The 19,209-nt window shown below is 40.0% G+C and overlaps 1 protein-coding gene across 3 annotated transcripts in view; it reads left to right on the forward strand.

Annotated features, from left to right (window-relative positions):
• Positions 1-19,209, forward strand: part of asap1b (ArfGAP with SH3 domain, ankyrin repeat and PH domain 1b) — a 64,327-nt gene that overhangs the window by 4,981 nt on the left and 40,137 nt on the right. For all 3 annotated transcript variants that reach the window (XM_044339466.1, XM_044339464.1, XM_044339467.1), the window contains exon 2: positions 18,223-18,295. In XM_044339466.1, coding sequence (XP_044195401.1) covers positions 18,223-18,295 — 73 coding nt within the window. The remainder of the gene's footprint in view (positions 1-18,222; positions 18,296-19,209) is intronic.

A 19,209-nucleotide genomic window follows, 5' to 3' on the forward strand; every position in this document is an offset into this window, starting at 1 on the left:
TCACCATCTGTTTGCATGTTAGCATGCCAACATTTGCTTATGTGCACTAAACACAAGCTAGAGCTGATATTTGGTCATAAACCAGAAGACAAATTAAAATTGTGACTGTTTGATGACTATAGAGGAAATGACCGACTGACCAACACTGTCATCCATAGAGCCATAAAAAAAAAAACACAACTAAAATTGACATTGATTCATTTTCTGTTGGTTAATTGATCATTTCCAAAGTAGTGGAGGTTGCCTCAAAACTTCCATCTCATTCATGGAGCTTTAGCAGTGGTCGAGTGACGCTGTGTGTTGAGAAAGTGGAAAAAGGAGAAAAGATTGACAAGAAGAGACACAAAGTTAAAATACTAAAACTTGAACAAAGTTTTTACTTTATGTAACAGTTGTAATCAGATAGGCAAGTATGTAATAGTTAACCTGATTTCCCTCTGATCCATTCAGCCGATGTGACATTGACTTAGAAAAATATCAATACATCTCTAATGCGTTTGACATAAACTACATGTAAAACACACTTTTCCTCCCAAACACCAAAGAAGAGCGAACACAATCATTCGTCTCAACTTTCCATTCAGCCTCACAGAGAAACAGGAAATCTGACATCGGCTTATATGAAAACATCAGAGGTTATTAATCGAAATCTCTTGTAGTTTTTTTTTTCTGATTTGACTGAATATCAGCAGCAGGCACTTGCTATTCCCCCCGGGGGGGGGGGGCATGTATTGTCTTCCCCTCTACCCAACAGATGGTACTTTGCGTCATTGGGTTTGCTTTCCTAAACCACAGAGAGCCATAGCAGCAAATACAAGGGAAACCCTCACTGCATCGGCATTCCTTTGAGCATGCCTCTCACACCACATCACATGGGTCGGACCAGAAAAAAATGTTGACTTTTCACAGTCATTCTATTGAAGCGTGGCTGAGCTTGACCTAATAGGCAGAGGCCTTTTATATATTTTACTTTTTATATAACCGCCTTTTCAATCCAAGCATTTCACGCTTGTACAATTTAAAGACTCTGATGATGTCCTGTATGTGGAAAAAAAAAAAAAAAAAACTGAATGAGGAGTTTTATTCCAAACCGCTGCATATTTATATTGGAATGAAAATCATTGCCTTGAAGTCGTCATTTGTTTATTCTCAGGTTGTAAAAAGATCCAGTTTGTAAAAGTCCAATATTATTGGCATAAGCAAACTTACATTCCTACTATTCTTTTAAAAATCTCTTGTGTTTATTTATATTTTATTGGTGTTGCTTGAATCAGTGGCTGGAACAAAATTTTTTTTTTAATGGTGCCCTGTGGAGTTTTCTTGTAAACTAACAAAATGCCACCGTCCAAAAGAAAGCCGCATATCTCCAAATTTGGTGATTTTTGAATTTTTCAGATGAACCGAAGGGTGAAGTTTTCCTTTATGGCTTGAGAAAATTGTTCCTCTGCAGCTAAATATACCCTTAAAAACCATTTGATTTGCTGAAACATGCATTGTCACAAATCTGAAAACCCGGGCTGTTTTTATTGGCTCGTGAAAAGTTGACACTATGGAGATATGTTTGTTTATTTGGGCAAAAAGTTCTGTTCTCATGCAGTTTTTTTTTTTTTTTTGCCCACCAAAACACATTGTGTGTATCATTGAGGTCTAACAAACACGTTGAATGCATCTCCTTCATCGTACAACATGTGCAAAGCTAATTTTTCAAACATATTTTAAATGGTGCGTCGCTAGCGGTTTTATTCTTCACTGGCTTTGTTGGGGAACGGCCGAGCGTTACCGTCACCAGCTGTTGAACAGAGAAACGACATGTGAACAACTGCAGGATGTGAATCGCAAGTGAGTCCTCCAGCATACAAACAAAGCGTTCACCCACAACATTCCTACATAGTGCTACTACGGATGCTGTGGAACAATGTTTGAATCCCACATTGTTTGTATTTTGTGTTTTATTATCACACGTTGATGCCACAAGAGCATCTTTGGCTGATTGCAGAACGGAGAAATGCATATGTGGCGGTGAGGCGCTGTAAAAGGAGAAGGAAGTTATATCATATATATCATATGTATGATGGGTTATCTCTTATCTATAGCCCTGAATATATGAAACCATCTCTGATACTTTTATTATCAGTCAGTGGAGGCTTCAGGATGTTGTTCACTGCCAGAATTATCTTAATTAAGTCCCTGATAGTCTCATGGGTGAATAATAACTAGCTGAGATCTTGAAAGCAACTGTGACTTTCAGAAGACGCCAAGACACAACGTCAGGATTGTGAACGTGCAAACTTGTTTTGGAATGATTTTCCACAAGACCCGAGAGGTGATGGAGCGGTGGTGGCCACCGAGGTGTCCGATGGCCGCCTCTCGGCTCTGCTATTAGAGATAAGAAATGCCTTCAACATGTTTGTGAGACTTTACAGATTCACATGATGGATTACAGTGGAAAATGCTCAAAGTGAACAACAAAAACAATGTTTGTTTTACAATAAAATATCAGCAGGGTTCGTTTAAATGAATCTACTGTGTGTTTTTTTGTGTTTATTCATAAAAGTCGTATTTCTTTTAGGATTCAGAAGCAAATTGGATAATAAAACAACATATAATATAACATACTGTGACCTGAATGACTGAGAATCTCCACAAACACAGTAAAACAGACACTATCTGTTAATTATGTTCATTTCAAGTTGTTTGATGGTTCGTGCTAGATTGGATCAGCTGGAGGGACGATTTGCGTAACTAACCCTAACCATAACCCTGACCTTAACACTGACCTTAACCGCAGTAGTGAGCGTTCGGTCCTCTGGCTGATCCAACCTAGCATTTAAGGCTGAATGATTCTGAAAAAACATCTAATTGCGATTATTTTGACTGATATTGCAATTATGATATGATTTGTTAGATTTGTTGTTCTGTAGAATATGATGTGTAGGCCGGGACATCTCTGCAGCACGACAATATTTAATTTAAAATGGTATTTCAACACATATTTCGCCTCCTGTGATTTGAAAACTGCAGGAGGCCATATTGTGTTGACCTCTACTAGCATTTACCTTGTTTGACTGGAGCGTCCACAAGCACCTGAGGCTACAGCCCAGATGACACGTCATGTGAGCCTTCAGCCCCGTCACATGTGACAGTCCGTCAATAAGCAGTTTATTCTACCAATGTCGACACAGTTAACATTTACAGACTTAGTTTGGTCATATAGTGTTGAAGGACTGATTCTTGATCTGGAAACTACCTGCAAATCATATTAAAGTGTTTTCAGTGTAATGAAGTTTAATTTCAGTTTATTGTTTCAAAGCTAATGTGTTTCGCCTGATGAGTTATACTTTAATTAACACTTATTATAATCAGTTTGTACCACGTCCCTGTCTGTTAATAAAGTGTTGAGTACTTTGGAGGATTAAAAAGACAAACATTGTTATATTTTTGTTGTTTTATAGGTTTAAATTTGAAACACTAATAGATCCTATAAATAGATAGATTGGAACGGATTATTATTATTATTATTAGTTTGGTTTTTTCCTCTCACCTTTTTTTTCCCCGTGTCCTTGCTTGATTTAGTTTAGTATTTTTGGGCTGCTTTTAGAAACCCTCCACGCCCCCCCGCCACCGCCACCGCCACTGCCACTGCCACCACCAGAAACGAGGCAAAGACTATGAATAATTCAAAAGAACGAGCGAGACGGGTTTTTTATCATACTTGGCTTTACATAACAAAAACCGAGTGCTGGCTATTTAAGGCTCCATTCTGCAACATTCGCAACCGAGGAACACAGCTGTGTCAGATTCAATTATTAATGAAGTTGTGGCTTTTTATTCATCATTTGTCCCTCGTGTCACTAAACCCACTGAATCATACGGTGTGAGAGAATGGGAGCATTTTTCGTCCCTTGGCACCGTTACTCACATGACATCTTGTTCCAGTTTTTTAAAAAAAGAGTCGGAGTGGTCATTTGCAAGATTCTCAGTCTTGATTTTGTACGTTTTCAGTGCCAACTAAGCGGTGGTCGCCATTTCCCAGAGATCATTTGGTAATCAATATCACTAGTTTTGTTTCCTTTGACTTCCTGTTGATGAAATTTGAAGTTTTGTACATGAAGTTTCAACTACCTGCAGCAGCAAAACTGACATTTTTATGTATATATGGCAATTCATACTCTTTGCCTTGAAGCTTTCGTATCATCCATGAAACTATTACAGCAGTCAGGCGATACTGTATATTGAGTTAGAAGAAGAGACAGGAAGTCGAAATGGACGTTATTTCAATTTGAAAGCATTTTGACTGCTGTGTTTTGGCAGGAAGTCTTTGCTAGCAACAAGCTAGCAGCTAAAGTGCGAACGTATTTAGCAACGGCAAACTCTGCTAGTTTATGCTAACGTCATGGGAAGAAAACCGACACGGATATTCCAACATGGGAGCTTTCAGTCGTAATTCAATTTATTTATTTACTTACACATTTACACACTAAATGGAAATGAAACCTAAATTTGCTGTTTCATTGTGTTACATATTTGTAGATGCTCATTATGAGGCTGCAACTGACGATTATTTTTGTTATTGATTGTCAATTACGTCAATATTTTACTTGTTCGGTCCATAAAATAACAGAAAATGATTAAAAATGCCACTCACAGCCTCAAATGATGTCCTCAAATGTCTTATTTTGTTGACGATAAGAAAAATATAGGAAGTCTCCAGCCATACCCTTTAAGTGTAACTGCCAGCAATCCTGATTTTGCGCTTGTTTTTCTTTTCTTTTTGACACTTTAATAGCTCTTTTCAATAAGTGCTTTAATTAATGTGTGGTTGGCATAAACAAGGATATGTACCAGTGGCATAACAATAGGGAAAGTAGTATTTATTAATTTAGAAAATGTACTCTTTATCTTAAACAAATGCTATTCCTATCCATTTTTTTTCCATTAATTGTCAGAATAACCTTGAGAATAGTAATTGTCGCAGAGCTGGCCTTCGTCTCAACCTTCATTTGCAAGCTGACACACTTTTGTAAGGCATCACTTGCAGACTTCCTCAAGTGTCATGTAGTCGTATCTGCACACTGTCTGGTAGCTGCATTGACGGCACGCGCTCCTTTAGAGATTAAAATGGCCGTCGACGAAGCAAGACATGTATCTGCCTCTGAGGAAGGCTGCTGACAGATGTGAACACTGACCCACTCTTCCTCACCTAAATCTGTGGGGAAGAGCAGAGGGATCAGAGTGCCAGAGCCGAGTCTGGTCGGGGGGCTAATCCGCTGCCAGCTAATAGCCCTTGATGATATACGCAGTGCAGCTGTGGCAGGAAGGTAGGCCAACAGCTGTGGCCCACAGACCGATTATCAGATTTCAGCCACAGACGGCAAACAAGCCGACAAACAAGCAACACAACACGGTGTCACCTCCCGCTGCGGGACAGACAGAAAACAAATTAGAAAATAGCTCGGAGGGTTTGTTTGTGTTTATAGTGGGAGATTTAAAGGAAAATTCCCCCCCCGCTTTGGATGCTCTTTTATTTAATGTATCATCGCTCTGTGACGCTCAGTGCATTCCTGGAGTTTTTTAGTGATGATGTGTTGGGATTTACCACCTTCCCTGAACATACCACATTGAACTTGGAATTTCCTCCCAACTCGGTAAAATAGAGTAAAAAAACTGCATTTTCTCTTCAGGCTATTTAACTAAGTGATGACAAAAGCACATGACCGACCTCATACTCCATCAAAAATACAAACAAATGAACTTTACCGGGTGGCTTAAACACATCAAGGTTGTTTTTGCTTTTTCACTTCAATTCTGCAGATGATCTGAGGACATCTACAGTAGAGCTACAGCTTATATGTTTAATTTGATTACTGATTAATCTTACTTTTCAATTGTTATAGAGAGGGAATAATGTGTTTTACAGTTTCAATGATTATAAAACAACGATAAGGGACAAGCGCTTCTTGGAAGCCATCATACATTATTTAGATTAGATTAGATTAGATTTATTGTTGTCCATCGTAAACCAGTACAATGAAAGGTAGTTTGGCATCTAACAAGAACAGTAGCAATCTGCTTATAGATATATATAGATATGAATGATATGAAGAGGTGTACACAGAATAAATAATAGTATGTACTGTAGAATGAATGTAACTACATAACAGAAAACCATTATGTACAGTTTAATACAGGTGGGACTTATAATATGAGTTAATACAGAGCAGACTATGCAAATACAGTCGGCATGAATCCATGAGTAGCAGTATCTAAAGAGTGTTTTTCTTAATGACCATCATCCACCCCTTGTTTGCATAAAGTGTTATATGAAAGCACCAGTCAAATATATGACAGTTGGTTTTGATGATATCATCCAGCGTTGATATGTTGAGTATTTTAAACCTTATTGCAGAGACTCTAATATTACTCTTTTCCTTTTACTTCAGCTGGAATGAAAGAACCACAGATCCCCTTCATCCTCCTTTTTTTTTTTGTTCATCTTCTGTGGCTCTTTGTTTTTCTTCTTCTGCGATAATATCAGCGCGGTGGTAACATTGTTATCCTGAAGGACTGCCCCCGCAGAACCAGGAGACCGTGTTGTCCTGTGACGGCTGTGCTGTCTTGTTCTGGCCTGAGGGGTAAACAGTGCATCTCTGTCTGTGATCTTTGATGGTGTTTGGCCCTGGACCGTGTCTGTGTGTGTGTATCTGTGCATGTCGATATGTGTGTGTGTGTGTGTACCGCAGCTAAACAATTGATGCAGCTTTTTTCAATGCTGATTTGAATGCTACCTCTCCCAGAAAAGCCAAATGCCTGCTGAGGTCATTCAGGCCCACAAGAAAGGCGCTGTCAGTCCTTTCAAGACGAGTTGTTTACCTCTTTTTCCAACACGAAAAGTGTTGCATCATTTCCTTTTTCCACCTCATGACAGCAGCCGTCTAAGCTCCTGTCACTACTCTTTGTGCGGGGGGGGGGGGGAAACAGAGTGTAAATGTGCATGAACAGCTTTTGTTGTTGTGCGCCACAATATAAAGACTCACCGATATTTCTGTTCCTCTGTATGTCCGGTCGCTTAAATGTCTGAACATCCAAATGGCCGATGGGAGTGGATACACCTGTGGTTTAGCTGGTCTCTCACACGGCCCATAAAGTGTGAAATCCGAGACTCATCTGCAGAAAAACTTCAAGGAATGCTGTAAAGCGCTCTGCAGAATCCGCGCCTGTGACTTTGGCCAAAGGGCTCATGACCGTGCGGTGTGAAGGAACGTTACTCAGAGGCTAAGAAAAAATAATGTTACTTGTGATCGTGCGTGTTTACGAAGGAGCACATTCTTTGGCTGTGTGCCCTAAAGATTTACAGCGCGGGTGGCTGACTGGTTGGTAGGACGCGGCAGCTGGGAGGCTTATCAGCTGATCAATGATGAGATAAAGATTAGTGATAAAAGTCGACTGCTTAGAGGAGTTTATTTTTCTTTTCTTTGATCGGCCTGTACAGTTACAAAAGACAGATCCTGGTGTTTTGCCAGCTCTTCCAGTGTAATATTTCTCCTTTACTATGTCATAAACGATCAGTACTCAAACATTCAAAGTATTTGTATTTGTATTGTAAGTATTTGAAGTTTTTGTCATCGTGTTGACGTGTATTTAAACAGCTTAACTTTAAAAAGGTCAGGTGAATACATTAATAATGTGTTTGTCATCAGAGTTATTGATTAACAATGTGACAACACTTAAAAAAGTAAGTCATAGAATTCACAACGAGGTCCATTCAATAGTTGTTCTAGAGCTTTTAATCATATCACATGATCTTCCTCGGCAGATGGAGTTGTCATGCAACAAAATGAATGTTTTTTTCTGATTTTTTTTTTTTTTTTTTTTTTTTTTTTTGTCAGTTGCTGTTTACAATGTCAACTTCAGATGTCAACTTTTAAGCCGATGTAGATGAGAAGCTCTCATCTCTTGCATCTCTTCCGCTGAGGAAGATCTTGTTACGTGATAAAAAAGCTGCAGAACACCTTCTCCCTGAAACTTGTGGTGACATTTCATTCTGAACTTTTAAGACTGAACTTTTGCTTTATCTTCAACACCATCATTGATCGCCTACTTTAGGTGGAGTAGTTTCACATTTTTGAGGTTTGTGGGCGAAAAAAGCCACCTCTTTTGAACTGGAAATTGACATGGAGATGGCGAATGTGTTTCCAAAAGCACGTCGTCTTGTCTCTTCCTGTGTATCATTAGGTGTAGCGCTAAGATGAGCGATTATGGACAATTAATTGGAAAAAAAAAAAGAGAATAGATTCCAATCTTGAAATGATTTATCGTTTTAGTAATACACAGTACCACAGCAATGTAGCTGTTGTCATTGGATGAGTTATAGTAGATTTATGTGGTTTTCTGGATACAGATGACTCAGCAAATCCTTTTTTAAAGGTTTAGAAGTTTCCAAATCCAAGATTAAGTTATATGTCTTAACATGTCTGTTGTTCCCCTTTAGGATGGAGCAACAACCGCTCCTTTGACATGGACTAGATCATCAATCATAGTGAGAATCAATAGAGCAATTGGTAGTAAATAAATATTATTTAGTGGCAGCACCTGATACATACAGCGGTTTTGTCAGTTTTGTGGTTCAGATCTACCCTGAAACAGAAACCTTTTTGCTCCGCTGCTGTTTGTTTTTCTGCAGAGAGAGGATGCTAGCAGCCATTTTTCAATCATCAGCTGTGAGTTCCTCCCACTATTCTCCTGTCGAAGGCCGTTAATAGAGGCGCCTCAGAACAATTTAACATCTGTTTCACATGAATAATGACTTCCTTACTGGTAAACATAATATGCATAAAGGTAAGCTGCTCGTTTGATGTTAGGTGAGCACAATCTAATGCAGCACAGCGTGGGTGTGATTGTGAAAACATGCACATTGCTCAAAAACAAGTGGTGGGCTGCGTGAAAGCGAGCATCGCGGTGGGGGAAGCCACCAAAAGAAGTGTGAATTTACCACTGCTGCATGCATTGTTCAACTTTCTCGCTGGCCACATGCATGCATGTCAGTTAACCCGTGCTGAGTATCTGTAGATATGCTGCAAAATGTCTTTGCAGCTCAGGAAGTTGACTTGATCCACTGTGTGACTGCAGAAAACTCACCACTGCAGAAGCACCCCGGCTGAGCAGCTCCTTTCTCTCCCTGGAAATGTAAAGCTGGACGCTAAGAGCAGCAATATATAATGGAACAATCTCTGACTTGTATTGACTTCCCTAATTGTAGGTCATGATTTTAACAAAAGATAAAAGTATGCAAACTAATGAGAGCAGATATCTTGCATGAACTGCTGGTGCAAAAGTCACATTAAGGAAGCTTAACAGAGGTCTTGCATGTTTTAGCCCATAAATTATGTACATATTCGTGTATACTTCATGTCACTAGCGACCTTTTACCAAAGCATCCTGCAGGTTTTTTTAGCAGTCATTGTTTTTAGTTCATTTAAGCACAAAATGAAACTCAGCTTCCAGAGCTCCTAAATTTTTTTTCTCGAGATTGCTAATTCATCACGGTGAATGATTTAGGTCGCGTTATACTTTGTCAGTGTAACATAATCATCACATGGCGATGCAGCTGTGAGCAGGGACTGTTGAAATTTCATTGTGGTTTGGACTTCCTTGTGGGACATTCAAGTGCTAATGGGAGGTTGCCACATATGGGAATTGAGAGTTGGCAGCAGTAGAGCAATGCATCTATATGCTCTGTTGCAGGGAAATCTAATCTAGAAGACAAAGACGGCCGTGCAGTTTAATTAAAATATATTATAATTCTCTTCATTTCCAATGTGTAAGGGTGTCTGAAGATATTTGGGTTTGTTGGTTGAAATGATTTTTAATTTAAGGTTTATTCTGAAGTAGTTATCACCATTCAAGTTGTAAATGTTATAAACCTATATCATTGAAGGTAGTGGTAAAATGTAGTGGTATTGGGGAAAAAATGCCCTAAAACAATAAGAAAATGTGTGTGTTCATTAAAAAAAAACGATAATTTGACATTAAAAAGTTGCTCTCTCAAAGCACATGAATGTAGCAGTAAATTAGCTCTTTCCAACACTACAATAATGTAAAAAAAATGCCAACTTATTGTTCACTCTGTCAAGTTTCAGTTCTCTATAATTTCATTTTTTATACTAAAGGCTCCCTGCAAAATAGGAAAAGTGTATCTGAAAACATATGTTATGCTTTAGAGAATTGTCAGCGGTGGTTGTGTGAAGTAAAAACGTGGAAATCACTGGTTTGGCCCTATTTTTTTTAAGTGCTGCTTTGTCATTTTCCGTTTTGAGCTTTTAGCCTCTGCAGCCAAAGTGATGGCTGCAACGCTGGCCTCTCACTCGTGACACCGTCCTCCGTTGTGGACCCGTTTAGAAAATGTGAGTAGGTGGAGAGAGAGAGGTTTTAAGACTCAGAGTTTTTGTCGCAGAACAAAAAGTATGGACTAAAATAAGCTTTGAATTGCAGAAATATTGGCATGTGGTCAAGTGATTGCTGAATTTGCTGCTTTTGATGAAGAACTCTGGGATCCTTCTGCAGAAATATTATGTTTATATTGAGTATGAGGAGGTAAAAATGTTAGTTAGGACACTTTTAAACCTCCTCTGTTGCAGTCCTTTCAGTAAAAGAGTTCATGTTCTGGGATCCTTAACTTCAAAACTTCAAACAAAAGAAAAAAGATGTAGTCTCGCTTAATCCCAGTCATTTCAGTTGCCATGTCAGATACACTACATCGGTCATGTGGTCGTCCTGATACACCTCTTAACCAAAACCAAAACCACTGGCAGGCAGGGGATCACACTCTTCAGCACCGTGTGTGAGAAATAGGCCATCTGACCTCAGCTGCTTTTGGAAATGTTACATCCTCTCATTTTTCCCATTCCACTCGGAGAGCTGAAGGCTTCTCCGGCTGCGGGCCCAGAGAAAGGGATGTGCATTTGTTTCCTGCCAATGAAAATGGTTCCCCACCCTTCCTGCTTGAGTCATGCCACATAGACTCGACCGACCGACAGACAGACAGACAGACAGACAGACAGACAGACTGCACTTATCTTTTCTATGAGTTCTTACCTCTGACAAGTAGAAGAAAGACTAGTGAGTGAGCACTAGAATAGCTTTATTGCTGTAATAGACATAAATATTTTTGTCTTCAGAGTGTATTTTTATTGTGTGCAATTGTGCAGTTTTGCATAAGGAGCAAAAGTTAAACATAGTTGGTGTGGAGAATTTAAAAAAAAACTGATGATCTGGTCAGTAACTTTCATTCTAAAAATGCCACTGCAGATGTTTTTTAGCCCTGCGTCTTGGCTCTGGGGAAGTCCTTTGGTAATTGTGCCCTTTCCTGTTTTCTTCCTCAAGCACACAGTCAGCATATTAACATTTCTGAGAACCTGGGTGTCCGCTCTCTCTGTGGTGGGTGAGGAGTAAAATCTGCCACAGTGGCACAGCCGATTCCCAGAGCGCCGCTGACAAACACAGAGCTGGCCGGTTAGTCAGAGCAGCTTCCCGCAAACTCCTCGGTGAAGAATGTTGAGCCGGCGCGTGAGACGGCCCCCCGATCACGTCTCCTTGGTAACTGCACAGACAGTCTGCCAGCGCGATGCCAAATGCCGGGGTTGGAGGAGAAGAGAAGAGTTCAAGGAGCTTGGGAAGGATGAGTTCAAGGGAGGAAATTAGAAAGATGACTAAACACACTATGAAAGTGACAGAGCAGGAATCTCAAGAGTGGATCAGCGAATGAAGAAAAACTCCTCACAGACAGACAGACAGACAGCCAGTCAGTGTTTTGTTTTTTGTTCCCCAGCTGTCAGCGCAGAACAGTTGGTGTCATTAGACGAAGTGCTGCCGACCCAGGACAGGACACTGACAAGCCTGGCCGCTTCCTGCTTCCTGTCAAAGGACGGGTGCAGGGGAAACGGCAGGGCTGCTGAGTGAGGATAAGGCTTCGGGCAGGAAGCGTTAAGCTGAGACAGCCTCCAGTCAGTCATGCCCAGTCACTTTAAACCACCAATTCCTCCGGAGGCTTTGACCTCCCGGGCATGACTGTGTGAGGTTGTTTGGGAACCAGGAAGTCAGCCCCATTGCCCCCATCGGTCAGATATTTGGAGACTTTTGGTCCTTTCTGGCATTATTTGTGTTTAACTGTCAAATAATTAAGTTCATTAGCTGATAAAATCCCTGCAACTATTTTTAACTCTCATTTCTCCTACTTGAAACTGGAGTCAGGTCTTACAGAAAGCGACGGAGCCTTCTCCTCCGCTCCGTGTTTCCTCAATCGCTTCACCTTCCACCCTTTGATCGCTGAGTGTTATTTAAAGGTATTTTTTATCGATGAAATGGTTTGTGCGGCTGCCAACTGCTCTTCAGGCTGCTGAACCGCAATTTATCACAAAAACGGGTCCAATTTCTCACTCAAACTGAAACAGAAAGAAGTCGTTAGCTAGAGGTGGACAATGCAACAAACTCTCTGGTCATCACATCATGTTAAAGCAGGAGACGTTATTAATGGTAAATAACAAGTGTTTATTATGTGAATTAAAGCTGAAACGATTAGTCGATTAATTGATTAGTCAGTCGTCTAAGAAGATTAATCTGCAACAGTTTTAATTCATAACTGAATTTATTAATTGTGCAAAAAAAGCCAAAGAATTACAGCTTTTTCTTTGTTGTCTATGATAATAAACTGAGTATCTTTTGGATTTTTGGACTGTTTGTTGGATAAAACCAGCAGTCTGAAGCAAAGACAGCAAGTTCACGATCAAACATGAGATGGATCTGAGTACACTAGATAGACACTAGTATCGATACACAAAAAGGACAATGTAGGAATCAATTTGCTCTCCCTTTTTGACTTGTCATTGGCGTTTCTTGCTTTTACAAGTGAGAATTTGCCTCAAGAAAAATGGCAGAAGGGTTTTTATGCCTCCTGACTTTTGATATTAAGACATTTTATGAACTTAAAAGGCGCCCGTGGTGCTCATGCTGTTTAAAATCCGGTCTTACTGAGGCACCATACACCGCCGCCGCACACCCTTTACATCCCTTTATGTTGACCCTTGACCTCTTTAGCTCCATCTTTGACAGGCTTCCACTTAAAAGCATTCTGACACTGACATGTTGACTTTCACAGCACAAATGGCTCTTTAAGATAGATATTTCTCAGTGGAACAGCACACAGCCATGAAATGTACTTTATTCTTTCCTTCTTTTTCTCAGAGGCACTAAATAAATCGTCCATATGCATCACTTGCTGTTTGGGTGGAGAGACAAGCGACCGCAGATGTTTTGGCATTGTCACACTTGCTAATCCCACTGGATTGAGTGGGAGCTCGCCATTGGTTGCTGGCAGATAAAAACAATCCTTTGACTATATTCAATAGTTGTCGGCCTTTTGGAAAGCAGAGTTTGGATGCATTCTTGCCTGTTGCCAAGGGTTTGCAAAGACCGTGTGCCAAGACAGCGCTATTTCATTGATTTTTTTTTTTTATTCTCCTTGAAAAGCTGAGAGAAAACAGCCATAAAAAAGCCCATCTCTCCTAGTTACATCAGTCACATTTAGCATCAAAATAGGGCTGTCCAGTGTATTGCTATTTCAGTAATTCGGTTGGATTTTTTATGCCTAAAATTAACAATATAAAGCGAGAAATAAATCTGATTTCTCTGACTTAGTAATGCGTTGAAGTATGGGCAATGTAACCAAAAAAAACTAAGCTAAAGATGAATATGTAGAGGGTTGTTCAAGCTGAATATTTAATTAAGAGCAAAGACAGATTGGATTATGGGTGACCCTTTGGTGGCGTTGCCAGCTGCTCTCAACATGAGCACCACAAAGGTCAGTCTGCTTGCTCAGCCTGTTTTGTGCTCTTCATCCTAATCAGCACACAGCTCTACAACCTCTGAATAATCACAGATTCACTTCGGAGGCGTTTAACTGCAGACTGACTCGAACTGAGGAAACGCGGCTTGTTAATGAATGTGTTTGCGGTGTAACACAACATGTCTAAGCACTTAGATGGCGGCTGCTTGAAACCACTGTCATAAAGAAATTAATAAATCCCAAAGAGAAGATGAGTTAGAGTACATGTCTGGATTAAGTTTTGAAAGATCAGTTTATTAACCAAACAAATGCACATATATAGTTTTAATAAATAGATAGACTGGACAGAGCAGCACATAGCAGGCAAAGATTTGTCAACAGAAAAGTAGAAAATTAGATGATTGGAAGTTATTGCTATGAAAAAAAGGCTTTGCAGTTTCATTTCTTTCAATAAAATATGTTCTTTTGGTTGCAGCCTGAAGCACACATAACACACACAGTGAGTTTCCATACCTGATATTTTTCAACCAGAGGGATATATATTTCAGGTGATGATTTGCTGTCTGCCCTATTAAGGAAGCTTAAGTTGCTAATTTGATTGAGACAGGGAAGTTTTTGTTTGTTTTTTCAGTGGGGTCAGGCAGCTACGGAGGGCTACATGGACCTATTGATGCTAGTATGGTGGCTAGCTTTGTGCTAACCTAGCTAACCTAGCTGATGAGTGATGTTAGGTGCTTTCTCAAAGCCTGCTCTGTGGTGACGAGTAAGCTAACAGATGGACAAACAGTCAGCGTCTGGTGACCAGGCTATTAGCTTACTCACATTAATAGTCACAAGAGAGGAATTTTCTGAGTAAAGTGAGAAGCGAGTGAGTGGTGTGTGACGCTGCGTCAACTGCGTCTTTTATGAGGAAGGTGTGTAGCTATACCTCGGCGTGAGCATCACACAACACTGGCTGGAGTGATAATATAGACAGCCGAAGTCATGATGCCACTCCGGGCTAGCAGGTCATTGTAACTTAATATCCATGATATCCACCAACACTCACTTCAAATCAGATTCTTCCAACTTTTTAGCTGTAATAATCTTCCGCTCCGTCCTTGCGATCCTGCTGCTGTTACAGATGTCTGAACACGCCACGGCCCCTCGACTTGACCTTGGACTCTCCTCCTCCGTCGAGCTGTGATTTTCTTGGGAAATAGTGTTTATTAAAGGTTTGCTAAAAAACAGAAATATTATTTAAACAATGATATGAGTCAGTTTTAAAAAATCTACCACCCTTATTTACACAAATGGAGTGAACCACTTGACACAATGTTGAGGCAGTTTATGCTCCAAGGCTAGATATTTATTAATTTGCATTCCTACTAAAGGTCAATGTGACTTTTAATCATAGAGAACCTGGATTGCAGTTTCGCTTTGTCTCTCAGTAGAGGCCTCTGAGGCTAATGTTGAGAGAGAAAACAGAGGGTTATGATGTGATAACCTCAAGTTTTACATCATTTAAGTATGTTTTCATAACATTTGAAGAATTTCATTAAAGTTATTATCTAGATAATATCATATACAGAGGCGGTAGATAACAGTATACAATCATCATACTGTCTCAAGCCTGTTCGGGCCACTGTAAAGCCAAACAGACACAGGACGGAGTAATGAGGCGGTGTAGGGAGGTATTGGGCAGCAGAGTTTGTTCCCATGTGCAGGGGGATCAAAGGGCTTGGCCCAGGCAGGAAAGGCCCTGTGGCGACAAACTACCGCTGCCATAATTGGGGAAGAACCATGTAAAACTGTCCAGAGGAGGCCAAGGACAGCTTAATTACGTTGTGAAATTTAATTAGCCTACTGTTGTGTGCGTGCCTCCGTTCTTAACCGACTGACCTTGATGTAATGGTGTTTTTGCTGGTGTTTATCATCTATTATGAGCAAACATGGCAGAGTTATGGTTTCATTCCCTGTGGTTAAAACAGACTGGATAAGAAATGTTTGTACTGTCAGGATACATTATGATGAAAACCACCAATACTCGATGTCTGGCTCACATTTTAAATCACTTAGCTGCGAAGAGAAGTTATGCAGGTGTGTGTTTGTGCTGCTCGCGCTCAGGTTTTCTGAGAATAACAAGCCACCCCGATTATTTGAGCTTCTCTCACAGTATCTGAAATGATAATAAACGTCATGCGGACAGATGGCGTTCAGGATGACAGGTGATTCTCGTGTCGTCGCTGTGCCGCTCGCTGGGGAGAAGTCTCTATGGTTGTTTAGCTCGCAGCGGGGACAAATGCTTGACCTCAACATTGTTGTAAATGCTCTCTCCATGCGTCACACTAAACAAGCCAGCTCCAATAAACAAACATCTGCCTTTCATTTTATCACTCTGTCATTAAGGATTGTAATCGGCTGCTAAATAACTGCCAGAAACTTAAATATAGAAGGTGCTGTGTTGGGAGACTCCGGGGTTTTAATCATTAGATTAAACATATACAGCACCAGTCAAAAGATTGAACGCACTGTGATGCACGATGCCGGGCAAATCGAATGGATTTTTGTATTACCAGCATGATATAATGTAGAGTAAAAACCAATTGATTGTTGCTCGCTGTATTTATTGGTTGTGGTGTCATTGCGGTTCCTGGACTCAGTTTCATTTCTGGTCCACTCGAGGAGGATCATTTCCAGTCGGTGTTGCTGATTTTAAAAAATGCTTTTTTTTCTTTGATATATATCCAAAGAATATAATCCTGCCTGCAGCTCTTTCACTAGAATTCATCTGTAAAAACATTAGAAGAAGGTTTTTCTTGACAACTGTTATTTATTGGAGTAATTTTAACAGTTTCTATAAATAGAAAAAAAAAAAAACAACTGAAACTCCCAACAACTGACATCTCACCTGACTATCTGATTAAAGTGGTACATGCGGTGTATGAATCACACCCTTCGGGTTTAGATGAGGTTTACGCATCACCAGTCGCACAATCAAGCGATTGAGATTATGAGAGACACTTTGTTTACTTTCATTTTATCGTCAACAACGTGCTACACTCACAGCATTATTCACATACAGTGTGACGATATAACGCTTCTCTTAACTCAAGTAGCGACGGGGAAAAGCTACAAAAATAGAATAAAAAAAGGCCACACAAGTGAGGCTATAAAATGTAAAAACCTGAAAGTGTCATCTAGAGAGGTGAGACACTAAGAAAGAAACGATATTGAAATGAAAATGGAAGCTAACAAATACAAAAAAAAAAAATTATGAGGTTGAAAAAGAAGACTGTAAATCTAAAGGGCTATAATAATATTTTGAGTTAAGGGGTCATTAAAATCTAACATTTCACTTAATTCAGGATCCCAACATGCCGGTGTTTAGGTTTAATCAGACCACAAATCAAACACGCAGCACCCAGACAGTTTAAAACACAACTAACTCGCAGATTAGAGGGTCAACCTGTCAGCGGTGTGATTCCTATATGAATGACGAGGTGTGTGTGTGTGTGTGTGTGTGTGTGTGTGTGTGTGTGTGTGTACGTGTACGTGTGTGTGTGTGTGTGGTGTAACTTCAGATGTAGTCGATGTTTTCTCTGGCGAAAGAGCGAGCCGAGCGATAAGACCAACATGATGGGTTTTTCTTGCATGTGAGGTTTATGATGATGAATTTTCCTTGTGTGAAGCCGTTTTTTGTTGTTTTTTTTTGTGGGTGGGGTGGGGGGGGGGGGAGGGTGGGGACGGTTAAAGCAGTTCAAGGGTCACACGAGCACATCTTTGTCTTAAATATAGAAACAGTATGAATCATCGTTAAACGAGGAGCCGCTACCACTTGTGCGGTGATCTATAGCGTCTGTGAAGTGTTTTTTTTTTTTTTCCTATTTGTATCGGTCATTATTTGAATTCCCTGGTGCTTTAGATACCGGACTCTGAACATTAATCACTGAAACTGTAAGGAAGTGAGACAGATGACTCACAGTAACAATAGGTCAGTGGCAGTGTTTATTTTTTTGGCATTTAAATGTCTCATTGTGAATAATTATAAATAGCCGGATAAAATTAGATATACTGCCTATTTATTTTTTCCCTGTAAGACGACACAAAGGATTCACTCCAGCAGGGCAGCTGTGTCGAAATAATGATTCATGCCACGTTCAAGTCAACCACTGTATTGTAAGCACTCTGTCCACATTAGGTTTATGGAGTACGCATGCTTTGAATTACAGAGCAAATATTGGTGTTTTTATGCCCTAAATCCTAAACGCCGGCTGCACCGTTACAACAAAATAGGTTTAAACTATAAAATACCCTCGCTGCCTTTTGTTCTTAGAGGGTGAAACCACTTCAAATGTTTTTTAAAAAACATCCTCTGTCCCGCCCCCCCTCCCCTGTTTCCTCAGGCGTTGGACCAGGACCGAACCTCCCTGCAGAAGGTGAAGAAGTCAGTCAAGGCCATCTACAGTTCAGGACAAGGTGAGACAGCCCAGTTTCTAAATTTATCAGGCCTGAATGTGCTTCAGCCGACGGTCGGGTACACGCTCACTACTCTTTCCAAAACAAATCCCCAGATGAAAGCCTATGATTTATTAAATATCTCTAATAAAAATGAGGATTGTTTTTTTTTTTTTGTTTTGTTTTGTTTTTTTTTCGTCTGGAACATCGCCTTTTGTGGGACAGATGGTGTTTTGTGTATGTATCCAGGCTGTCCCAGAAACCAACACCTGAGTTTGTTTTGCTCGTTGCTGTGACATGGATCCTCAGTAATTTTCCACTGAATTCTTTCGAGAGCGGCCTCCTCCCTGTAAATTGACAGTTTCAGATGTTTGTCCCACAAAAAAAAAAAAAAAAAAAAAAAAAGTTAGTTTGTTCTCCACAGAGAAGACTGTTTACCTTACCATTCACATTGTTACTCTTTAAGACGAGAAACTTCAAGTGTCTCAGGAAGAACGACTGAAACGACTTCTAATGAATCAGCTACTAGTTGTTAGTCACCTTGACTAGATTCAGCATCAAGCTATAGTGACACAAAGTCTGTGTGTGTGTGTGATCTTGAAATAGAAATAGAATTGGATGTTTGTGCATCTTTGTATGCAGGATGAATAGCTGGACTCAAGGCTGCAGCCAGGAAAGTTTAGACAGTCCCTCCAACACACACATTCCTCCAGTTACTAAAGAGATTGTCGAAAATCTTTAGATTTTTCACATTTTATTCACTCAGTTTAGTCTTCAGTTGTAATTTTTTGCAACTTTTATTTCCCAAGATAAAAGTCTTCATGATGTTTCAAAGACTTCTCCTCACAACCAACTAACTAAAACCAACATTTTAGTAGATAAATCAATTAGACGATCAACAGAAAATTAATTTGCACCTATTTTGATCATCGAAA

Source organism: Thunnus albacares, chromosome 21 (genome assembly GCF_914725855.1).
Source record: "Thunnus albacares chromosome 21, fThuAlb1.1, whole genome shotgun sequence".
NCBI classification, from domain to species: domain Eukaryota; kingdom Metazoa; phylum Chordata; class Actinopteri; order Scombriformes; family Scombridae; genus Thunnus; species Thunnus albacares.